The sequence below is a fragment of the Chiloscyllium punctatum genome, chromosome 17 (assembly GCF_047496795.1).
Source record: "Chiloscyllium punctatum isolate Juve2018m chromosome 17, sChiPun1.3, whole genome shotgun sequence".
In the NCBI taxonomy this organism is placed as follows: Eukaryota; Metazoa; Chordata; class Chondrichthyes; order Orectolobiformes; family Hemiscylliidae; genus Chiloscyllium; species Chiloscyllium punctatum.
The window spans coordinates 71061586-71080311 of NC_092755.1; the positions used below are offsets into that span (position 1 = coordinate 71061586).

The 18726-nt window shown below is 38.5% G+C and overlaps 1 protein-coding gene across 2 annotated transcripts in view; it reads left to right on the top strand.

Moving 5' to 3' along the window:
* The window catches only part of LOC140487946 (transmembrane protein 132C), a 1087857-nt gene that overhangs the window by 1040150 nt on the left and 28981 nt on the right, over positions 1 to 18726 (top strand). For both annotated transcript variants that reach the window (XM_072587396.1, XM_072587397.1), the window contains 2 exons: positions 407 to 680; positions 8657 to 8848. In XM_072587396.1, the coding sequence (XP_072443497.1) occupies positions 407 to 680; positions 8657 to 8848 (466 nt within the window). The remainder of the gene's footprint in view (positions 1 to 406; positions 681 to 8656; positions 8849 to 18726) is intronic.

Below are 18726 nucleotides of genomic sequence, written 5' to 3' on the forward strand. Positions count from 1 at the left end.
GCATTTTTTAAAATTTTCCCCAGTATCACTATGAATTCATTCCAAGATAGTTTTATTGATGATAATTCTGAAAAGACTTAAGACGAAATATTGTCCATTCTGGTTCAAAATATGCTGTGGTGTTTATGTGCATTGAATACTTTTGAGAGTGGCCAGATAGTGATTGATTAAGTAACTGCGTACCTAGTACATCACACATTTCCCGTGGCGTTGTTTAATCAGTTGCCAATGAAATATTTCACCAAGAATTCTGAGCTTTCTCATTGGTAAAGACAAGTGTTCAATGCTTGTGAGTGAATCATTTGCAGTTACCAACAGTCCTGTAAGTACTACCTTTTGAATATGTACGTGGCTGTGTATTGGATTGCTGCAAGCCAGGAAAAATGATGTCAATGTCTTTTGGTAGGCCAACGCGAGACAGTGATGATGAGGATGACGATGACAAAAAAGGGAGAGGATGTACTCTTCAGTACCAACGTGCTACAGTGAGAGTCCTTACGCAGTTTGTAGCAGAAACCTTGGACCCAGGTGGGCAGCTAGCCTACATGTTAGGCAATGACTGGCAGGTGGACATCACAGAGCTGGTAACTGACTTCCTGAAAATGGACAACCCACACATTGCCAAGCTGGAGAACGGAAGGATCCTGAGTGGGCAGGAACTTGGAATGGCCACAATTCAGGTATGTTCTGCCTCTCTGAGTAGATGTATTAACTATTCAGTATAACTGAGCCTTGGGCTGCTCCTGCCTGCCCTCTGGAGTATGCTGCTTCTAAAGCAGCCACAGTTTGTAACAGAGGAGCTTCTCTGAGAAAGTTCAAGGTAATCTGTGGAATCTGCTGCTGAACAAGGCATTAATGTATTCAAAACATTGCCCTTTACGTTGTTGCATAGGCACGTGACTCCTGAGTGGTAACTGACAACTCCCAAAGAATAATAATTAGCTAGTTGCTGAATGATAGCACACCAATTGTAAAAAGGTCAGTTCGATTAGATTAACTGAGTAAATCTGTTGCTTTTTTTAAGCAGTGCAATTTCATTTTCATTTGTATTAGCTAACGAGTTGTCGGAATGACTAAAAGGTTGTACAACATTCAGCTACGTTTTCACAGGTGAATTAACAGCAAATTAATTTACAGTTGCTATTTTTCTTTCAACTGTTTCAGCAGTTTTGTTCAATCATTTCTGTGCCTTGCTGCTGGGAATGTCTCCCAGAAGGCTGTTGTCAATTGCCCAGGAAAGAAGGTGCCATCCACTGAGTGTGTTTGAATGGAAGAGGGTCCTGACAGATTGTTGCCTTCTCTAAGACGGAACATTTTCTTTCAATATGGTGTATAATATCTAGCAGCCCAGTCTTTAATTGTTTGAGTCAAAATCAATTAGCTTTCAAATTCCAACTGATCATCCAACCTTCCTCAATTTATCATTGATCAGTTGAGGTTTATCCATCTAAGTTTCAATTTATGCCAAAATGTTGAACTTAATGTCCACTGCCTCCTCCAACATTCTTGGTCTTGTGCTGCCAAAGAACTTTTACGGATGCTGTTCAGGAACGGAGAACATGCTTAAGAAACAACTTTGTGTGGCATCATCTTGCTGCATGCCTGCAAGAGAGAGCAAGATCAGGTGACACTACATCACTTCCTGTGATGATGTACACTGCCTTAGGGGGTCAGTTAGTTCAGTTGGTTGGACTGCTGATTTGTATTTCAAAGTGATTCCAACAGCATGGGTTCAATCCCTACACTGGCTGAAGTTACCCTGAAGGACTCTCTGTCTGAACCTCTCCCCTCTACTTGACGTGTAGTGATTCTCAAGTTATATCACCACCACTCGACTCCCTGTAATGAGGGAGCGGCCCTCTAGTCCAGTAGGACTATGGTGCCTTTACCATACCTTTATTTTTTTTATTAGAGTACAGCATTGTCAGATTGTACACCTTATCCACACCTTCCATGAAGAACATTAACATAGATGGTTATCTGAGATAAAGCAGAAGTTCACAGTGGAAAACTTTATTCTAGATTTTCAGTACATTTTACTTTTGTCTTCAATTCAATTGAAGAATTAAGTCTAATATTTAATAATTATGATTAAATAAGTCAAACATGTGTCATTCTAATTCATTATACCACCAACCGGCATGGTACTTATTTACTTACAATTCAACACACAAGTTAAAAATTGCTCTTGGTATAGGAAGTATGTTCATGAAAACTTGCTTAGTTCAGTCCTTCTGAAATGGTATACACATGCTTTAGAATGTATGAATTTCCTAATAATTTTCACAGTGATGAGAATGTGCACTTGTCAGAAATCACTTCCCAAAAGTGAAGGAGGAAATCTCGATTGAAGAGCTATCATGATTAGCTGCTTTTCCCTTACTGGTGGTCTACTGTAAATCAACATTTGCAGAAGCGTGGCAGCAAGTCAGCTTGCCTCCCACTTGACAATAGACAAAAGAATAATCATTTATTTTAATTCACTTTACATTTCTCATTGTTTCTATTCAGCCAAATTGTAACGTCTGCATGTAGACCAGCAGTATCTCATTGATCTGACTTAAATATTCTAACCATATTGTTGAAAGGATTATTGTGGAAGATTCATTGGAAAAGCTAAACTTACAACAACTTATTAATGTCAAGCTGAATTTCCAAATCTCAGCATTCATCTCAAAGCCATGGTGCAATGTTGTGTTAGAGATGATTTATGACATATATCTGATGGTATTGAAACCACTAGTCACGGGAACTCTTCTGGCTTTAAAGATTAAAACAAACAATGTTGAATGACATTTCTACAGAATATTACTCTCTCTGCCTCCAGGCCAACAGGGAATTTAGGGTTATGTTTGTGTAGTGATATATCTGCCGGGTAAGTCAGCCAGGACCACACAAAAAAAATTGTTCAACACACCACTAAGTCTGTGAGAGAAAACTGGCATTTCAGAGCTTTTAAATACTGGTTCAGAATTAATGGGTCCATTCTGCAGGAAAAATAGCTTTACATCAATCCATCTTTTGCAGGAAATGCAGTGAGTACATTCCTGAGGGATTGCTTATAAACAGCAAAGGCTGTTGGCATTTCTCTTATTGAATGTCTCAACTAAGCTCCTTAAGGAATCTCACTCAAACTGTTAGTGACAGTTGCAAAGTGCAACCATTGTGTATCCAATGCAACATTTATAAGGTCGGGTCACATTGAACTGAAGCTCGAAACTATTTTAAAGGTGGAGAACAAAAGCTAATTATAAATAATATATTGGTGAACAAAATGCATTTCACTTATCTTATTTTCACTGTGTAAGTCCTCTTATTTATACCAGGATTCATAATAGCACTGTACATAGATAGTGTTCTTTTATAAAAGAAAATGTACATCAAAAGGAAAAGTAAGATGTGACATCTTGCAGAATTTGAATAACTAAGCTCTGTCCAAATCCTGAAGAAAGTATTGTCTTGCCATACCCTTAGTCATTCTAGTATTTCAAGAATTGTTTAGCACATCATGTTTATTTTGAATTTTTTTCAAATGTCCACAAAAGTGAGGGCCAAACAGGATTAAAGATATTGAGCACTTTCCAATTACTGTATATTGAGTTTAGCATCTAGGAGCAGTCCAGACTAGCCAGAGACAAAGTAAACACCCACATGCCAATCCCCAATATGCCGCAAATACATCTTTCAAAAGGAGACTACTACGTCAGTGTAAGTTATTGACCGATTCTTGATGGGTCTTTTCCTAAAGGTGAAAAGTTAGCATCAGTGTGAAGCAATTGTGCTGTGCACACAGTCCGACCTTACCACATCAGTCAACTGACCTGGGCTGCAATGAAGTTGAGCAGCACTGCACAGATGAAGGAGTCTCACATCACTTGGGATTGACATCTCATGGACATTTTCTGCGTCTGTTTTTAAAGAGCACATATGGTAAAATTATGTATGTGCAACCTATCAAAAGCTGTGTTCCTTTTCCATTAATCACTGTCACCATGTGAGAATTCACATCAAAAGTACAGAGGCAGAAAATTACACTAGACTGTAGGATCAGCATAGTATCAAAATTGCATTATAAGAATGTATATGTTGCACAACCAGAGCCTTATCTTTCTGTAAGTTAAATGTCTCGAGAATACAGTTTTGTACCTTCTCCATACTGTAAACATATTTAAATTTCTAACTGTTTGAGGCAGACCTATATGTAATTAGAACGAGACAAACAAAGAGTTCCCTTCTCAGGACCATAAGAACATAAGGAGTAGAAACAGGACCTTTGAGCCTGCTGTAGCAGTCAAAATGACCTCATCTAATTTCATGCCCACTGCCCATATCCCCTGATTCCTGAGATGAAAACTCTATCTCAGTATTAAATGTATTCAACAATGGAGCATCATAACCCTCTGGCTCGAAAATTTCGAAGATCCACAACACTGTGAATGAAGAAAGTAATATTCATATCAATCCTAAATGATCATACACATATCTTGACATTGTGCTGTTTTAGATTCTTGTACCTCCAAAAATAACTTTTCATTGTCTACACTTTGAAGCCCCTTTAGAAATTTTTATGTTTCAATGCGATTGCCTGTAATTCTTCTGAACTCCAGAATGTAGGCACATTCTACTCAACTTCTCATCAGAACATAACCTTGTCATCTCAGGAAACTATCTAGTGGACTTTCACTATGAATCCTCCACAGCAATCCATCTTTTCTAATTATGTAGTATAGCCAAAGTCCGACACAATCATAGGAAGATACCTTTATTTTGTACTTCTTTTCCCCTTGTAATGAAAGCCAACTTGCCATTTGCCTTTCTAAGTGCTTGTTGTACCTACCTGTTAACTTTCTGCATTCTGTATATGAGTACTTCCAAGTCATTCTGAACACCATCACCATTTAAAAAAAAATTCACACCTTGTCTTGCCATACCCTTAGTCATTCTAGTATTTCAAGAATTGTTTAGCACATCATGTTTGTTTTGAAAGATATTCTGCTTTTTCTTAACCTCACTACCAAAGTGCATAACCTCGCATTTCCCCACCAAAGTTCCAGGATGTGGAAATGTAAGGCTGCCTGCATAGAAATAAATTGCACCTCCATGTCTGAGATCAAACTCAGCAGCTTTAGTGCACCCTGATTGAAAATAGTGAGCTAATGGAAATAATTGCCAGGTTGTGAGGCTAGTGCAGAGATAGAGTGCGACTATTAGTGGACAAATCCTAGATAGGCAGAGGAATTCAAATGTAATGCCTGATGATACGGGGAACCAAAGTAAATTTGGGAGGATGCAGTAACAGGTAAATGGGAATTCGTAGGAAGTAGGAGGACAATTTGGCATTTACACAGGAGGTTGGGAAGTTCGAAAAGTTCAATCAGCCAATATCAACTGTGTATAAGGGCTTTGCTATTAACAAAGACAAACAGAGGCAATGTTACTGCGTGGTGATGTTCTATGTCCCATGTTACAGAGTTGTAGGAACCAGTCTTAGGGAAAGCTGGATAATTGCTAAGAATATGACCTGGGAGAAGTACTGGGATCCATTTCTAGAAATATAGTATTGAAAAGTAGATTTTTTAAAAAACTTACATAGAACTGTGTTTAGATCATACTTAGAACCAAAACTGAGCACTATACTCTGACATTGCAAAATGTTATGGAGCAGACCAAACCCCCTCAAAATATATTAAGAAGATAGGCTAGATTCTAACTTTTTTTCTTATTTTAAAAGTAAGTGTAGGGTGTTGCATTCCAAATGTAATTCAATTGGTCAAACTATTTGGCTCTAAGCAAACTTTATTTTGTCTGTATTTACACCACAGTAAAAATACAGACAAAATAAAAAGAAAAGGAAAGAATCGGCTTAACTGTAACTTTATTAAAATATATTTAAAACTTTATTTATAGGTAACTACAACTAATTAACTATTCCAATGTAGTAACATCCCATAAACACACCCTTGGGAAAGGAAAATTCAAAAAATAGATTGTCTCGCTTACAATTCTAGCAGCAGGAAGAGAACTCCAGCTTTTAGCTGTAACAGAAAAGGAAAAAGTGCTTTCACATTCAGCTTCAAGACCCCAGCAACTGCTGAAAGCTACAACTAAAAATTCTGGTTCTGTTGGAGCCTTATCCCACCCATTCAGGATGCTTCTATTGTTCCATTATTTTAAAAAATCTCCAAGGCCTCACCAGCCATTTACTTTATTGGATTACAGCAGACCACTCAGTACCTTTTGTCTCAATTTTTCTTCATAAAATAAAAGGACAAAATACACCTCTAAAAGCCATAGTATTGTTACAAAAATAACAGATATTGGGACATTCGAGAAAGGGGGAAATAAAGCATCAGTTAGATGTTGGAGTTGAAAGCATACAGTTATCAAAAATAACTCATTATGTTTAATCTCATTTCTTCAGAAAGAAGATCTGAGGCATTTAATATCGATCTTTAAGATTGTGCTGTGGTTAGATAGGGGAGTCATAGATATGTTTCCCCATGTAGGAAACAAGTAAAAAAAAAATCCAGAAGGAAGTTCAGAAAAAACATTTTGTTCTATTCAATAAGGTAAGTTTAAATTCATTATGGAATAATTAAGATAAATAGCACAGTTGCATTTAAGAAAAAACTAGATAGGTATAGGGGAATTAAAAGAAGTTAAATATTGACGGCATGCAATGTAATTATGTGGGAGGAAGCTCACATGGATCTTAACGACTGTCATTGATGAGATGCTATATAGAGTGCTTGACCTTCAGGCACCAGTCTAATCTATTCTTATTCAGTATTATAAAGGAATTAAATAATCAAAATTTCAAGGTGTACAACCTCAGTCTGGATTGCTGAGGGTCTTTAAGAAGGATGGATCAGTGGTCCCCTTTGCTCGATGGTGATGATCTAGACTTGGTTGTTTGCACGCTCTATGGAAACTTCGGATGAATACAGTTACATGGATTACCAAAGGATCCAACACAAAAGACATTATTTGGATTAATCTGGAGAAGCACTCCAATATGCATCTTCCAAGGTATGGCAAACATTCCCATAGGGTTATACACAGCGCTGATGGGGTTCCCAGTGGGATGAACATGCCAAAACCTGAAAAGAGCGATTAAACATATTAGATAGAATGGAACTTCTGCTTTTGGCAGGGAATACATTGGCAGAATCCAGTATAATCGAAGTCCATCTCGTTAAACAACATCTGAACTTGAAAGTCTGCTACTGGTAAAATCAAAGACAATAACCTGACAGTAAACTGAAACACCATTGTGTGGTTTTTGAAAATCAACAGAAACAGCACAGTATAAATCCCAAAAGGATACTATAACTTGTTTAAAGAAAAACCCAACAAGTCTTTATTCACTTCCAATGGCCACAATGCATTGGACCCACTAGGGTTATGTTCAATTGATCTGAAAAGAACACCAGTACTGCTGAAGAATCCACTGTAAATTGTGCAGTTTTTAAACTTCTTTCTAGAAATGAATAATGTCTGTCACCTAATAAAAAGCTACAAATAGCATTTTTAGTTTATATTCATGTTAGGCAAGAATCAAATGTTTTGTCAATGTACAGCAAATAACTTCCTTTTTTGGCTGATTATCCTGTCACTTACTTGTTGAATTAGAATCACATGCTGCAGCCTGCATCTTGCTTATGATTTTGCATTGGACTCTCCAGAATTTCTAGCTTTTGCTTGGTTTCAGCAATTTAACCATGTGATGAGTCGGGGTGGGGTGTGATATCTGAAAAGTGCCAACATATACATCAGGGAATCACTGAAATGTCAAAAAATCTCAGCTACCATAATAACTCAATTAAGCATCAAACATCTGTGATAATTGTGCTTTATGTGTATGTCTTATATGTACACTTAGGTCATCTTATTCATGTTACTGTGTGTTTGACAAAAATGTCAGCCTTATTTATTTTGAGTTCCCTGTCCTGCCTAAGGGTCCCAAGACAGGTTCTGTTGCCTGACATTGGTCCCCACAATATCGGGAGTCTTTATTGTTCTTCTGCATCGCAGTTAGGGACACAGCTGACAGTTATGTTTAATCATTACTAGCTGCAATGTTGCATTCATATCAGTTCCAGGAGTTTGTCTGTTTGATTAAGAATGGGTAACAATTCATGCACCTTGAATGTAAATTGGGAAGCTTTGCGAGTCTTTCCTGATTATCAGCAGCACTCCTTTTACAATGACATCGCCTTCCATGAACATAATACATAATCTCATTGACCATGAGCAATACTACAGGAAATTGACTCATTATTTAGATTTGCTTAAGAGCAGTGATTGCCTGTTTCATCAATGGGTCTGTATTATACCTGTCCATAATTACTATTGTTAAGAGATTTTGTAACCATTCAAGTTCACTCTCTCAGTCCAGCTTCAAATTGTGAGTAAAGAATAAAGACTTCTTTGTGTTAACATTTTTGTAACTACAGTTGTTAAAATATTCAATGTAAACACTATTATCCTATTGCCATTTTAAGGCATTTAGCAAACTAGTGATGGTTAAGAATATAACTTGCCACTTTTGGGTAATTGTGATTAGACAATGGAAAGGGCAATTAAAATTTGCTTTGGTGCTAGGTAGGAAATTGAATTAATATGTGTTTAAGTTTGAAATTTCTTCATTTCAAAGGTACTATCACCACTTTCTGATTCAATCCTGGCTGAAAAGACAATAACGGTGATTGAGGAGAAAGTGTCTGTTACGGACCTTGGAATCCAAATAGTAGCCGGACTTTCCCTCTCCTTCCAACTGAGTGCTGCCAGCAACCGTGTCATCATTGCAACAACAACCGCAAAAGAACAGCTTCGCACCTTGAAGCAGGTACTCATTCCGAATTTCAGTTTCAGACTCTCTCCATTCCTTGCAGCCTAATTCTACTCAGATCATCTCTCTCAAAAAAAATTGTATGACTTTTTCCTATTTATCTATTGTGCAGAGAGACCAGCAGTGAGCAGGAGTGTTCTCACAGCAAAGGAGGCAGTAAAAATAGGAACACACAATCATCCTGGGTTACTTGCACTAGCCTTTTCCAAGCCAGTTTAAAAATGCTGTTTTTAAAGTTCTGGCAGTGGATTATGATTGTGATGACGTCAACCAGAGAAGGTCCATGGGGGAATAAGGACAAATTAAAGTAGATTATGAAAAGGGAGAGCAAGGGAAAGGAAACAGAAATCAATAGTACTCATTAAATTAACTAGAAGCAAAAATCATGATTGTGATCCTTTTAGTTTGAAAGAGATTACAATTTTTGCAGAATTGAATCTAAAGTGATTGCTTTTAGTTCATGACCTGCTTGTCACAAGAGATATGATTATACCATAAATAGTGAAGTTAGAAACAAATTCTTTAAAAACAAAAATTGATTTCTTCACAAGCAGAGAGAAAGGTTGATGGCGATACCAAAAATATTATCAAGTGTGAATTTGACTGTTGCTTTTAAGTCATATTTTGGATCATGAAAGCAATTAAGAATACAGTTGGTCAGTCAATGTGGCAGGAATTTTAGGTGCGATTGGGTGATGCATAGCATCAACTTTTCTGTAATATCATCATTGATAAGACATCAACATTGTGTATTGATAATAGAAAATCAAACCCATGAAGATGACAGAGGTGAGCTTGCAATGATTTACTTTTGACAAAGTGAAGGATCATCTCGAACGCAGTGTTTGTAAGATATTGTACTTAAACAATGAAAGAGAGAAATGGTAGAGTCAAAGGATATTTTTGACTTTGGCTGATACTGTAGAATGTATAATATTATTCAGCTGCCTGCTAAACATGTCTTCTGATTGCATCCCCATTGACTTCAAATCAGGAAGGGTATATAATAAATAGCTGATATATTTTTGACAAAGTCCAAATTAACTCTTCCTGCCTTGGTCAGATTTTATGTAGTGTACAAGTCCTATTCCAAAAACCATAAATCATACTGTGTTACGTATGTTACCATTTGTTTATAGATGGTGAAATAAAATTATTATTTTCTAAAACAAAACTAAGCTGAGTTCAGCTGCACATGAATTCTGCAGCTTACACTTGCTATTGACTGAAAAACAATTTATTTTGAACAGTACCTTGAGAATGCCAGTGATATTTTTGAATGTGTTTTTAAGATAAAGGTTATATAGGGAAAGAAACAGCTATACTTTGCCAAACAAGACACTTGCGACATGCAGTACTAACCTAGACCACAATATGAGATTCTGTTCACATTTTTTGTACTGTTATAGACTGGGTCACTGTTAAAAGATGATGGTACATACCATACAGGTGCTGCACATTTTTATATATTTCTTTGAAAGTGAGATATCCATTGAAAGGAGTGTTCGTATTCTTTTGAGAGCTGTTTATAGTTTCTAAATGTTAATGTTCTGCTCATGCCTATATTTTAGCCTTCAGCATGACTGGAAGTCTCACAGAATGAATTTTCCAATATTAACACTTCATGACTGTGTACTATGTAGTAATGAGATGTACCCAGTTTTTTTTATTATTTTTCAAAACACCTCATTTGCTGCAGGTCTGTAACCTTTACCAAGCAAACCCGAAACATGTACTTGAATAGTCTGGTTCCTAAGTTGTGCAATTATTATTTCTCCAACTTTACCAATAATCTGTCCATTCTTTAAGCCCTTCTATTTCATAAGAAACTGTGTTTCCCTGTCTGAAGCTAATTTCTAATGGTCTTGCAATATGTCTAATGCTGTTTTGAATTCTGTAAGATACTTTTGCTTTTCTGAAATAATTTCTGCCTGTTTGGAGTGCATTAAATTGCTCCAAAAAGGTAGAATTGATGGTAAAGCCTTCCAAAGTTAGGAGTTGATCACATTAACCTCCGAACTTTAGGATTTCTATAAAGATGAACTGATATGGACTGTTCCCTCTGAGTAACAACAACATTTATGTCCATGCTTCTCTTAGTTAAAATTCTTCTTTGATACAATTGCCTGCAATCTTTACCTAGCTGGTCTTGCCAGAATTATAACAAAGTGTCCTCAGGGTTCTGTAACACAGCACCACTCATGGCGCAAATAGTGTGACTGGCTGAATTCTTTCCAAGGAATGTTTTCGTGCTTCCAACATTTACTACAGCAGTGCGTGTTTGTCTTCTTGCAAATTTAATTCCTGTCTATATTAGAAGTCTATCTCAGTTCAATAATTTGACACAGCCTCATAACTTAAATGCCAGCACAAATTGAGAAATTTCCAGATAAAATGTCTGCAGTCGTCCATGCAATCTGTGGAATTCCATTACGTACTCACCTACAGAACGAGTTTCCTTTTTTTCGGAATTTCTCAACCTGACCCTGCCTCATAAGCAGTTAATAACACGTTTTTGTTAAATTCTGTCCATAGAAGTTAATAATTTATCTGAATCTTCATCCGTGTTCAAATAATTAATTCCAATTCCGAAAAAAAATTCTTCCTTTGTGTGTTAGCCAAAGATCCAGGGCCATACTATGTTTCTTCTTTGTGAAAGAAGGAACATGGGTCCAAATGATTCCCTCATTCTTCCATTGATCATAAGGTTCACATTTAGGGATGGGTATTTGTTAGGTAATGATTCGCCAATCTCTGATGTTTTCCCTTTGGTTGGACTAACACTTAGTTTTCAATCTAGCCATCCTCTGCTACCACTGTTTAACACTAAAAGTTAAAGGTTGATAAGACAGATCCGGACATATACTTTTCTGATAAGAGTACAATTCCAACTCTCATTGCTCCAGCTCCTACACCACTGATTACTTATTTCTTGTATACACCTCGTCAAGTTCTCACCCCGTAAGACATTTTCTAATCCGAGATGTTATTACACCTGGAGCAGGTGGACCTTGATCCTGGGCCTCCTGGCTCGGAGGTACGAACATTACCACTGTACTGTGAGAACCATTTCTCACCCAATTGCCCTCAATTTACATATAAACATCCCTAGTTCCCTAGTTCCACTTGACCTTAAGCATGCCCCACATGCATTACTAGATGATCCTTGCTGGGGTCACCGGGCACTATCAGATTTCTTAGATTAAGTAGAAACATTGTTGTCAGCTTGCCTTGGTTCAGGGGGTGCACAGACACTAACCTCAAGGAATGCAAGTTTGAATTGGTAAACATAAACCTAACTTCAGGCAGTTGTCCATCATGTGATCCAGTGTCAAACCTGCAAGAAGACATCTAACAAGCATCAGCAATCCTGGGTAGAAATTCACTGAATAGATTTGAAAAAGCCAAGAAGAATGTGAAAACTTCAAGTTACACGTAAGTTCTTAAACAGTCACATATATCAGCGATAATTTACTTGCCACTAAAGGAAATGAAGGTCTTGTTCAATCGTTTTACGATCTCTAAAGTATCTTATAGTGAATACGGTGCTGACATAAGGTGATGTTTGCAATTTTAATGGAGCATTTAATGACAGATCAGTACCTTGGGATATTACTGATGGCAGTCTGCTGATGTTTAGTTATTCAGTATATTGTATCCCTGACCTTTGCAGTCGAGCTGCGAGTAGCAGAAAAAAAAGAAGTATAAATTCCAAGTAACCAAGGTGACAGGAGCATTCAAAAAATGATCTATGTTTCCTGTTTGTCAGTATTAGTTCCTCTGACATTGGTGCAACTGCACCCCAGCAAAGAGTTGACACTCCTTCAAAAGGAGATACCAGATTAAAGATTTTATTTTTTTAAAAAGCCTTTCTTTTAAATGGAGTGTGTTCTTAAGGGAAAGAAAAAGCCTGTGAGTCAGTTTTTTTGAGGAGGTGGATATCAGGGGCAAAATAAAATTAGTCAATGAAAAGTATCACTGCTGAACAATTAATGAACAAAAGAAGGTGTTGACTCATCCTCCCATTTGGCAGATTTTAACACCCAAAAAGCAATGGCTTTACAGATAAGAAGGCACTAATTCATCTTCATTTGTTGCTGTTAATTGGAAGAACCTGTCAAGGCTGGTAGGAGGGGATTTATTGATGCAGTGGTTGCTATTTACAGGAGAACCCATTAAAACTAACAGCAATAAAGTACACCTGAAGTTTGCAATATCATGCTGAACAAAGAAAGCAATTATACAACAGCGAACACTTTTTTTAAGTTGCTGAAACTTTGAGAGTTTGCATCTGTGCAAATTAATGATTGAACTTAGATTTTTAGTACTTTAGGATATGTGCATTGATTGACTCCACTGCATGGGAAAATTGGGTCATTTTTATAAAATGTGTCTCATCCGATAACATGCATTTTACTATGTTAAAGGGAACATTCAAGGAAAAGTTCTTGTTGCTGTCGTTGTTATTACCCGTTCTGCAAAGGGTATAATTAACCCCGTGAAGTGAGGAAAAAATTAGGCATGACTGCATTGACAATCAGAGGGCCAAATATACTTCCAGTCTCAACAGTTAAAGTAAAAGCAAAAAAAACTGCAAATACAGGCAGTCTGAAAGGCAAACAGAAATTGCTGGAGAAATATAGCAGGTTTGCAGGATCTGTGGAGAGAAAGCAGAGTTAACATTTTAGATCCAATGACCCCTCTTCAGAACTGATGGGGTGGGGTGGGGGGGGGCGGGGGGGGCGGTGGGAGTGCTAGGAAAAGGTGGTATATGTGCTACAGGTGGGTGTGGGATAGGATGGAGAATGTGATGGGTGGAAATGGAGCTCAGAGAGAGAGAACAGTCATGAGGCAGACAAAGCAATGGATATTATGAGCCAGGAAGACAGAAAAGCTGATAATAGGGACCAGTAATGGGTGAAAATGGGTTGGCTGTGATGAAAGTAGCCCATGTCATGACTGGGCCCAGGGAGAAGGTATTTGGGCCCAAACATTGTTGAACTTGATATTAAGACCTGAAGGCTGAAGGGTCCCCATGTGGAAGATGCGATGCTGTTCTTCCTGTTTGCACTGAGCTTCACTGGAGCACTGCAGCAAGCTTAAGACACAGCTGTTGGCCAGGGAACACAGTAGTGTGTTGAAGTGACAGGCAACAGGAAGCTCAGAGTCAGTTTTGTGGACAAAACACAAGAGTTCTGCAAAGCTGTCTCCCAGTCTGTGTTTAATCTCAGCAATGTAGAGGAGACCACGCAGTGAGCAGCCAATACAATAGACTAGAAGTGAAATGCAGGTCAAGTGCTGCTTCACCTGGAAGATGTCTCTGGGGCCTGTGATAGTGAGGAGGGAGGAACTAAATGGGCAAGTGTTGCATCTTCTGCAATTGCATGGGAAGGTGGCATGGGGGTATGAAGAGGTGTTGGGACTGAGGGAGAAGTGGCCCAAGGTGTCCTGAAGGGAGTAATCCTGTATAGGCTGACAAGGGAGGGGAGCAGAGGGAAATAGTATCTGGAGGTGATGCAAATAGCAACTAATGATTCTTTGGATTTGGATGTTGGTGGAATGGTAAATGAGGACTAGGTGGATCCTATGAGAGAGAAGAGAAGGGGTGAGGTCAGAAGTGCACAAGATGGATCCAATGTGGCTGAGGGCCAACTACCTGAGACAGTCAATCCTTGGTTGAGGTAAAAGGTGGATTTTTCTGAGGAGCCAAGAAGAAGGTGGACTCGTTGGAATTGAAGCAACGGTGACAGAGAAACTGGGAGAATGGAATACAGTCTTTACATGAGGCAGGGTGTGAAGACGTATAGTTCAAGTAACCGTGGGAGTCAGTTGGCTTGGCCAGCCTATCCCCGGAAATGGAAACAGATGTTGAGGTAGTGAAGGGAGGAGTCAGAAATGAACCAGGGGAAAATGAAAGTGGGGTGGAAATTAGAAGCGAAATTGACATCCTTCCAGTATCACTGACTTATCTGGGTTTATCTCTCCCAATCTCAGTCAGCTACTCCAGCTTCTGAAGTCTGACACCTTTACAATTCTCCACTTCCTACTTGAGTATCACTGATTTTAATTACTCTCCCTTTTACAACCTTGTTTTCAGCTGCCTAGGATGTACCAACACAGTGGAATTTTCTCTTTAAGTCTCAATCTCCTCCTTCCAAGATGTTCCTTTAAACTTGGCACTTTGTTCTGTCCTTGTGCAACCTACTGTAAGATTTTTGATTACTGTTCTGTGAAATACCTTTACCATGTTAATAATTGTAAAAGCAAGTTATTGGTTTTCTTTTTCATTTTTTCTGGGCTTTCTGTGCATTGTTGGCTGGGCCAGCATGTGTTTTCCATTCTTTTGAGATGGCGATGGGGAGTAGTTTTCCTGATGCACTTCTGTCTTGCAGCACAGGGATCCGGGTTTGATCCCATCCTTAAGTAACTGTCTGCGGGGAGTTTGCACATTATCCTTATTTCTGTGCAGATTTCCTCCGGGTGCTCTGGTTTCCTCCCACAGTCCAAAGATGTGCAGGTTAGGTGGATTGGCCATGCTAAATTGCCTGAAGTTTTCAGGGATGTATAGGTGGATTAGCCATGGGAAATGTGAGGCTACAGGAGTAGAGTAGGGGGTTGGGTCTGGGTGGGATGCTCTTCAGAGGGTCAGTATGGACTTGTTGGGCTGAATGGCCTACTTCCACAATGTAGGGATTCAATGATTTGCAAATTGCAGGATTTCTCCCAGCCCCTGATCTAGATTAGAAATGCCTTCACCAAACAATGTGTGATTCCTTTTTAACCTTCTCAGGTGGCAATTTCCAAATAATATTAATGTTAATGTTAAACATTGCATTAAAGAGCTTTGACACCTTGTAAAGGGTATAACAAACACTCACTAGCATTGTAAACGGAAAAGTATGCAGTGATGCAGCTGCTGATACATTGATATTGTTGTGTTGGTAATCGTGGCTGCCACTACTAATTTTTAAACTTCAATATAAAACAAACACTGTAAAGTAATGAATTGCTTTAACTATTAGATCACAAGTAACAATTTCCTTGTTTCTTTTCCCCACTGTATAATTGTCCTGAATTCCCTCAGAATTTTTTCTGTATTTTCATAAAAGAAGGAATGAGGCACTTAGAAATATGGAGAGAAGATGTATCAAGGGATTTCAGACCAGAACCGTATATTGAATGACCCCGCCCCCCCCAGTTTCACTTCAAACTAAAATCCATTCATGTTTATCTGCTCCATACTTCTATATCTTTTAAACCGACTGTTATTAAACAAATTAACTGACCCAAAATATGGGAGGTATGGGTTTACAGATGACACCATAATTGGCTGTGCAGTTGATAGTGAAGGGAGTTACTATTGACTGCAGTTTTTTTTAAAAATTCACTCATGGGATGTGAATATTGCTAGCTGGGCCAGCATTTATTGCTCATCTCCAGTTGCCCTTAAGAAGGCAGTGGTGAGCCTTTTCCTTGAACTGCTATAGTCCATATATTGAGGGTGATATCAATGCGTTTGTTGAGTGAGTGGAAAATTGGCAAATGGAACTCAATCCAGAGGAGTATGAAGTTGTGCATTTGTTGAGGTCAAACAAGGCAAGGAGTGCACAGAACAAGAGGCTTTGGGAGGGGTGGAGAAAAGGAGAGACCTTGGAGTGCATGTCCACAGGTCCCTGAAGAGGTCAGGACAGGTAGATGAGGTGGTAGATTAGAGTGGTGCTGGAAAAGCACGGCAGCTCAGGCAGCATCCGAGGAGCAGGAAAATTGGCATTTTGGGCAAAAGCCCTTCATCGGGAATGACTCATTCCTGATAAAGGGCTTTTGCCCAAAACATTGATTTTCCTGCTCTCGGATGCTGCCTGACCTGCTGTGCTTTTCCAGCACCACTCTAATCTAGACTCCGATTTCCAGCATCTGCTGTCCTCACTTTGACCTAGATAAGGTGGTAATTAGGCATGGAAGAATGCATTCCTTCATTGACTGAGATAGCCGTTGCAATGTATGCAATGATGGTTAGGCCACAACTGAGATTTTGTGCACAGCTCTGGTCACTATATTATGAGAAGGACATAACTGCTCGAAGGAAAAGTTGGATACGATAGGTATTCCTTCAAATAGGAGGAGGCTGAGGTGTGATGTCGTTCTCGTGTACAAAATAATCAGGGACCTGGATCGAATGAACAAGGCAGAGTTATTTCCCCAGGTAGAAAGGTCAGTTATGAGAGGCCACAGATTTTGGTGATTGTTAGAAGGATTTGAAAGGATACGAGGATGAGATTTTCGCCTGGAAATGATGTTGTGATGCCTGCAGTTTGCTGCTGCTTTGGTGGTTGATATAGAAACATTGAACTCATTTAAAAGGAATTTGGATCTGCATGTGAAGTGCTGTAACCTGCAAGGTTATGGACCAGATGCTGGTATTAGAATATGCAGCTAGGCTTATTCAATCAGCTGGGCTGAATGGTCTCTTGCTGTGCTGTGACCTTTCTCTGGTTGTGTGGCTGTACAGTGCAAACACAAGGAAATGCAAGTACAAGCTGCTGGGTGTACATCCTGTTGATTAAATAATTCTTCAGTATGTTCAGAATACGTGCATTAATACCCAAGCCTTGCCACAAGATTTAAACAAGTAAAGATATTTTACTTCATTGAGAGTGCCAGGAAGGAGAGTACACCCTTCCAGTCAACAAACAAACTGGCCAAGGTGACTCCTGGGGAACAGTGCGTTTTAGAAAACTGAGCATCTGTGGGGCATGGGTAGAATTAAAGGCCTTAAAACAAAAACTGGGGAGAATTCTCACACTGCTGTAATCCTTCCAATGTTCAAAGGATAACATCTTCACTACTCCCAACTGGTATTGCTTTCCAGAGATTTCTTGGCTCACACTCTGTCTTTTTGCTTAAGTTTTCAATTCTTTAACCACATAGTGGAGAACGTGCCTATGTTGAATGCTGTCTCAGCAACATAAGACTTTAGAAAGGTTTAACATTGTGCATGATCCAGTTATTACTACAATGTAATTAGAATAATATTTAATTCAAGCAAGCTTTATGGAGAAGCATATTCCACTTTTTATTTCCATGCTGATTTGAAATTAAACCAATTGAAGAGAACAATTCAGAAGCGGATGAGGCATGGAATAATTGAGTCTGGAGCCATAGCTTGATGCAATAAATGTAATTAAGTTATAAAAGTGCCTGGCCCAGTTTGTAAGTTCACAGGCATGTGTTGATTATCTGGAGGTTTTCAATGAATCATTACTCTTCAGGTGACACTTTTTGTCGACAGAAAGATTTACAGTTTTTTCTTAGATTATGGATATGTCCCACTACTGCCTTTCTGCATCTGAACAGCTCTCATGTTAAAATTGATACTGAGGTTCATGGAGACAATGACCAGTCTAGTGAGCACCATTTTCAGATACCAATTTTCCCTAAGAATCTTAGCAGCCATTTCAAATCTATTAACAAATTCAGGAAGGAATTTGTGAATAGAGGAAGAATCAGCATTGATTAGGCAGAGTTTTCAGAAGTTTAACAGGATATAATCAGAAAGTGATGGAACTGCAAAGCTTCTAGGAACTCAGATTATGAAAACAGTGCTCCAGTTTCTTATGTAGTGATACCATAAGCATTGCCGTATGAGGTAAAATATCTTGCTGGAAGCATGTTCACATCAGAATCAATTTGTGCACTGCAATCTATGGCAATGCACAGAGCTAGATTCTCTCAACATTAATGTGTCTAATAATCAATGATAAACTTGTATGAAAATGTTTGAGTTGTATAAATGGCTTTTATTATGTTGAACGGTACTCCAGTGCAGATTTTTTGATTAAAAATTTAAAATTGTATAATTATTTGCAGGACAATCA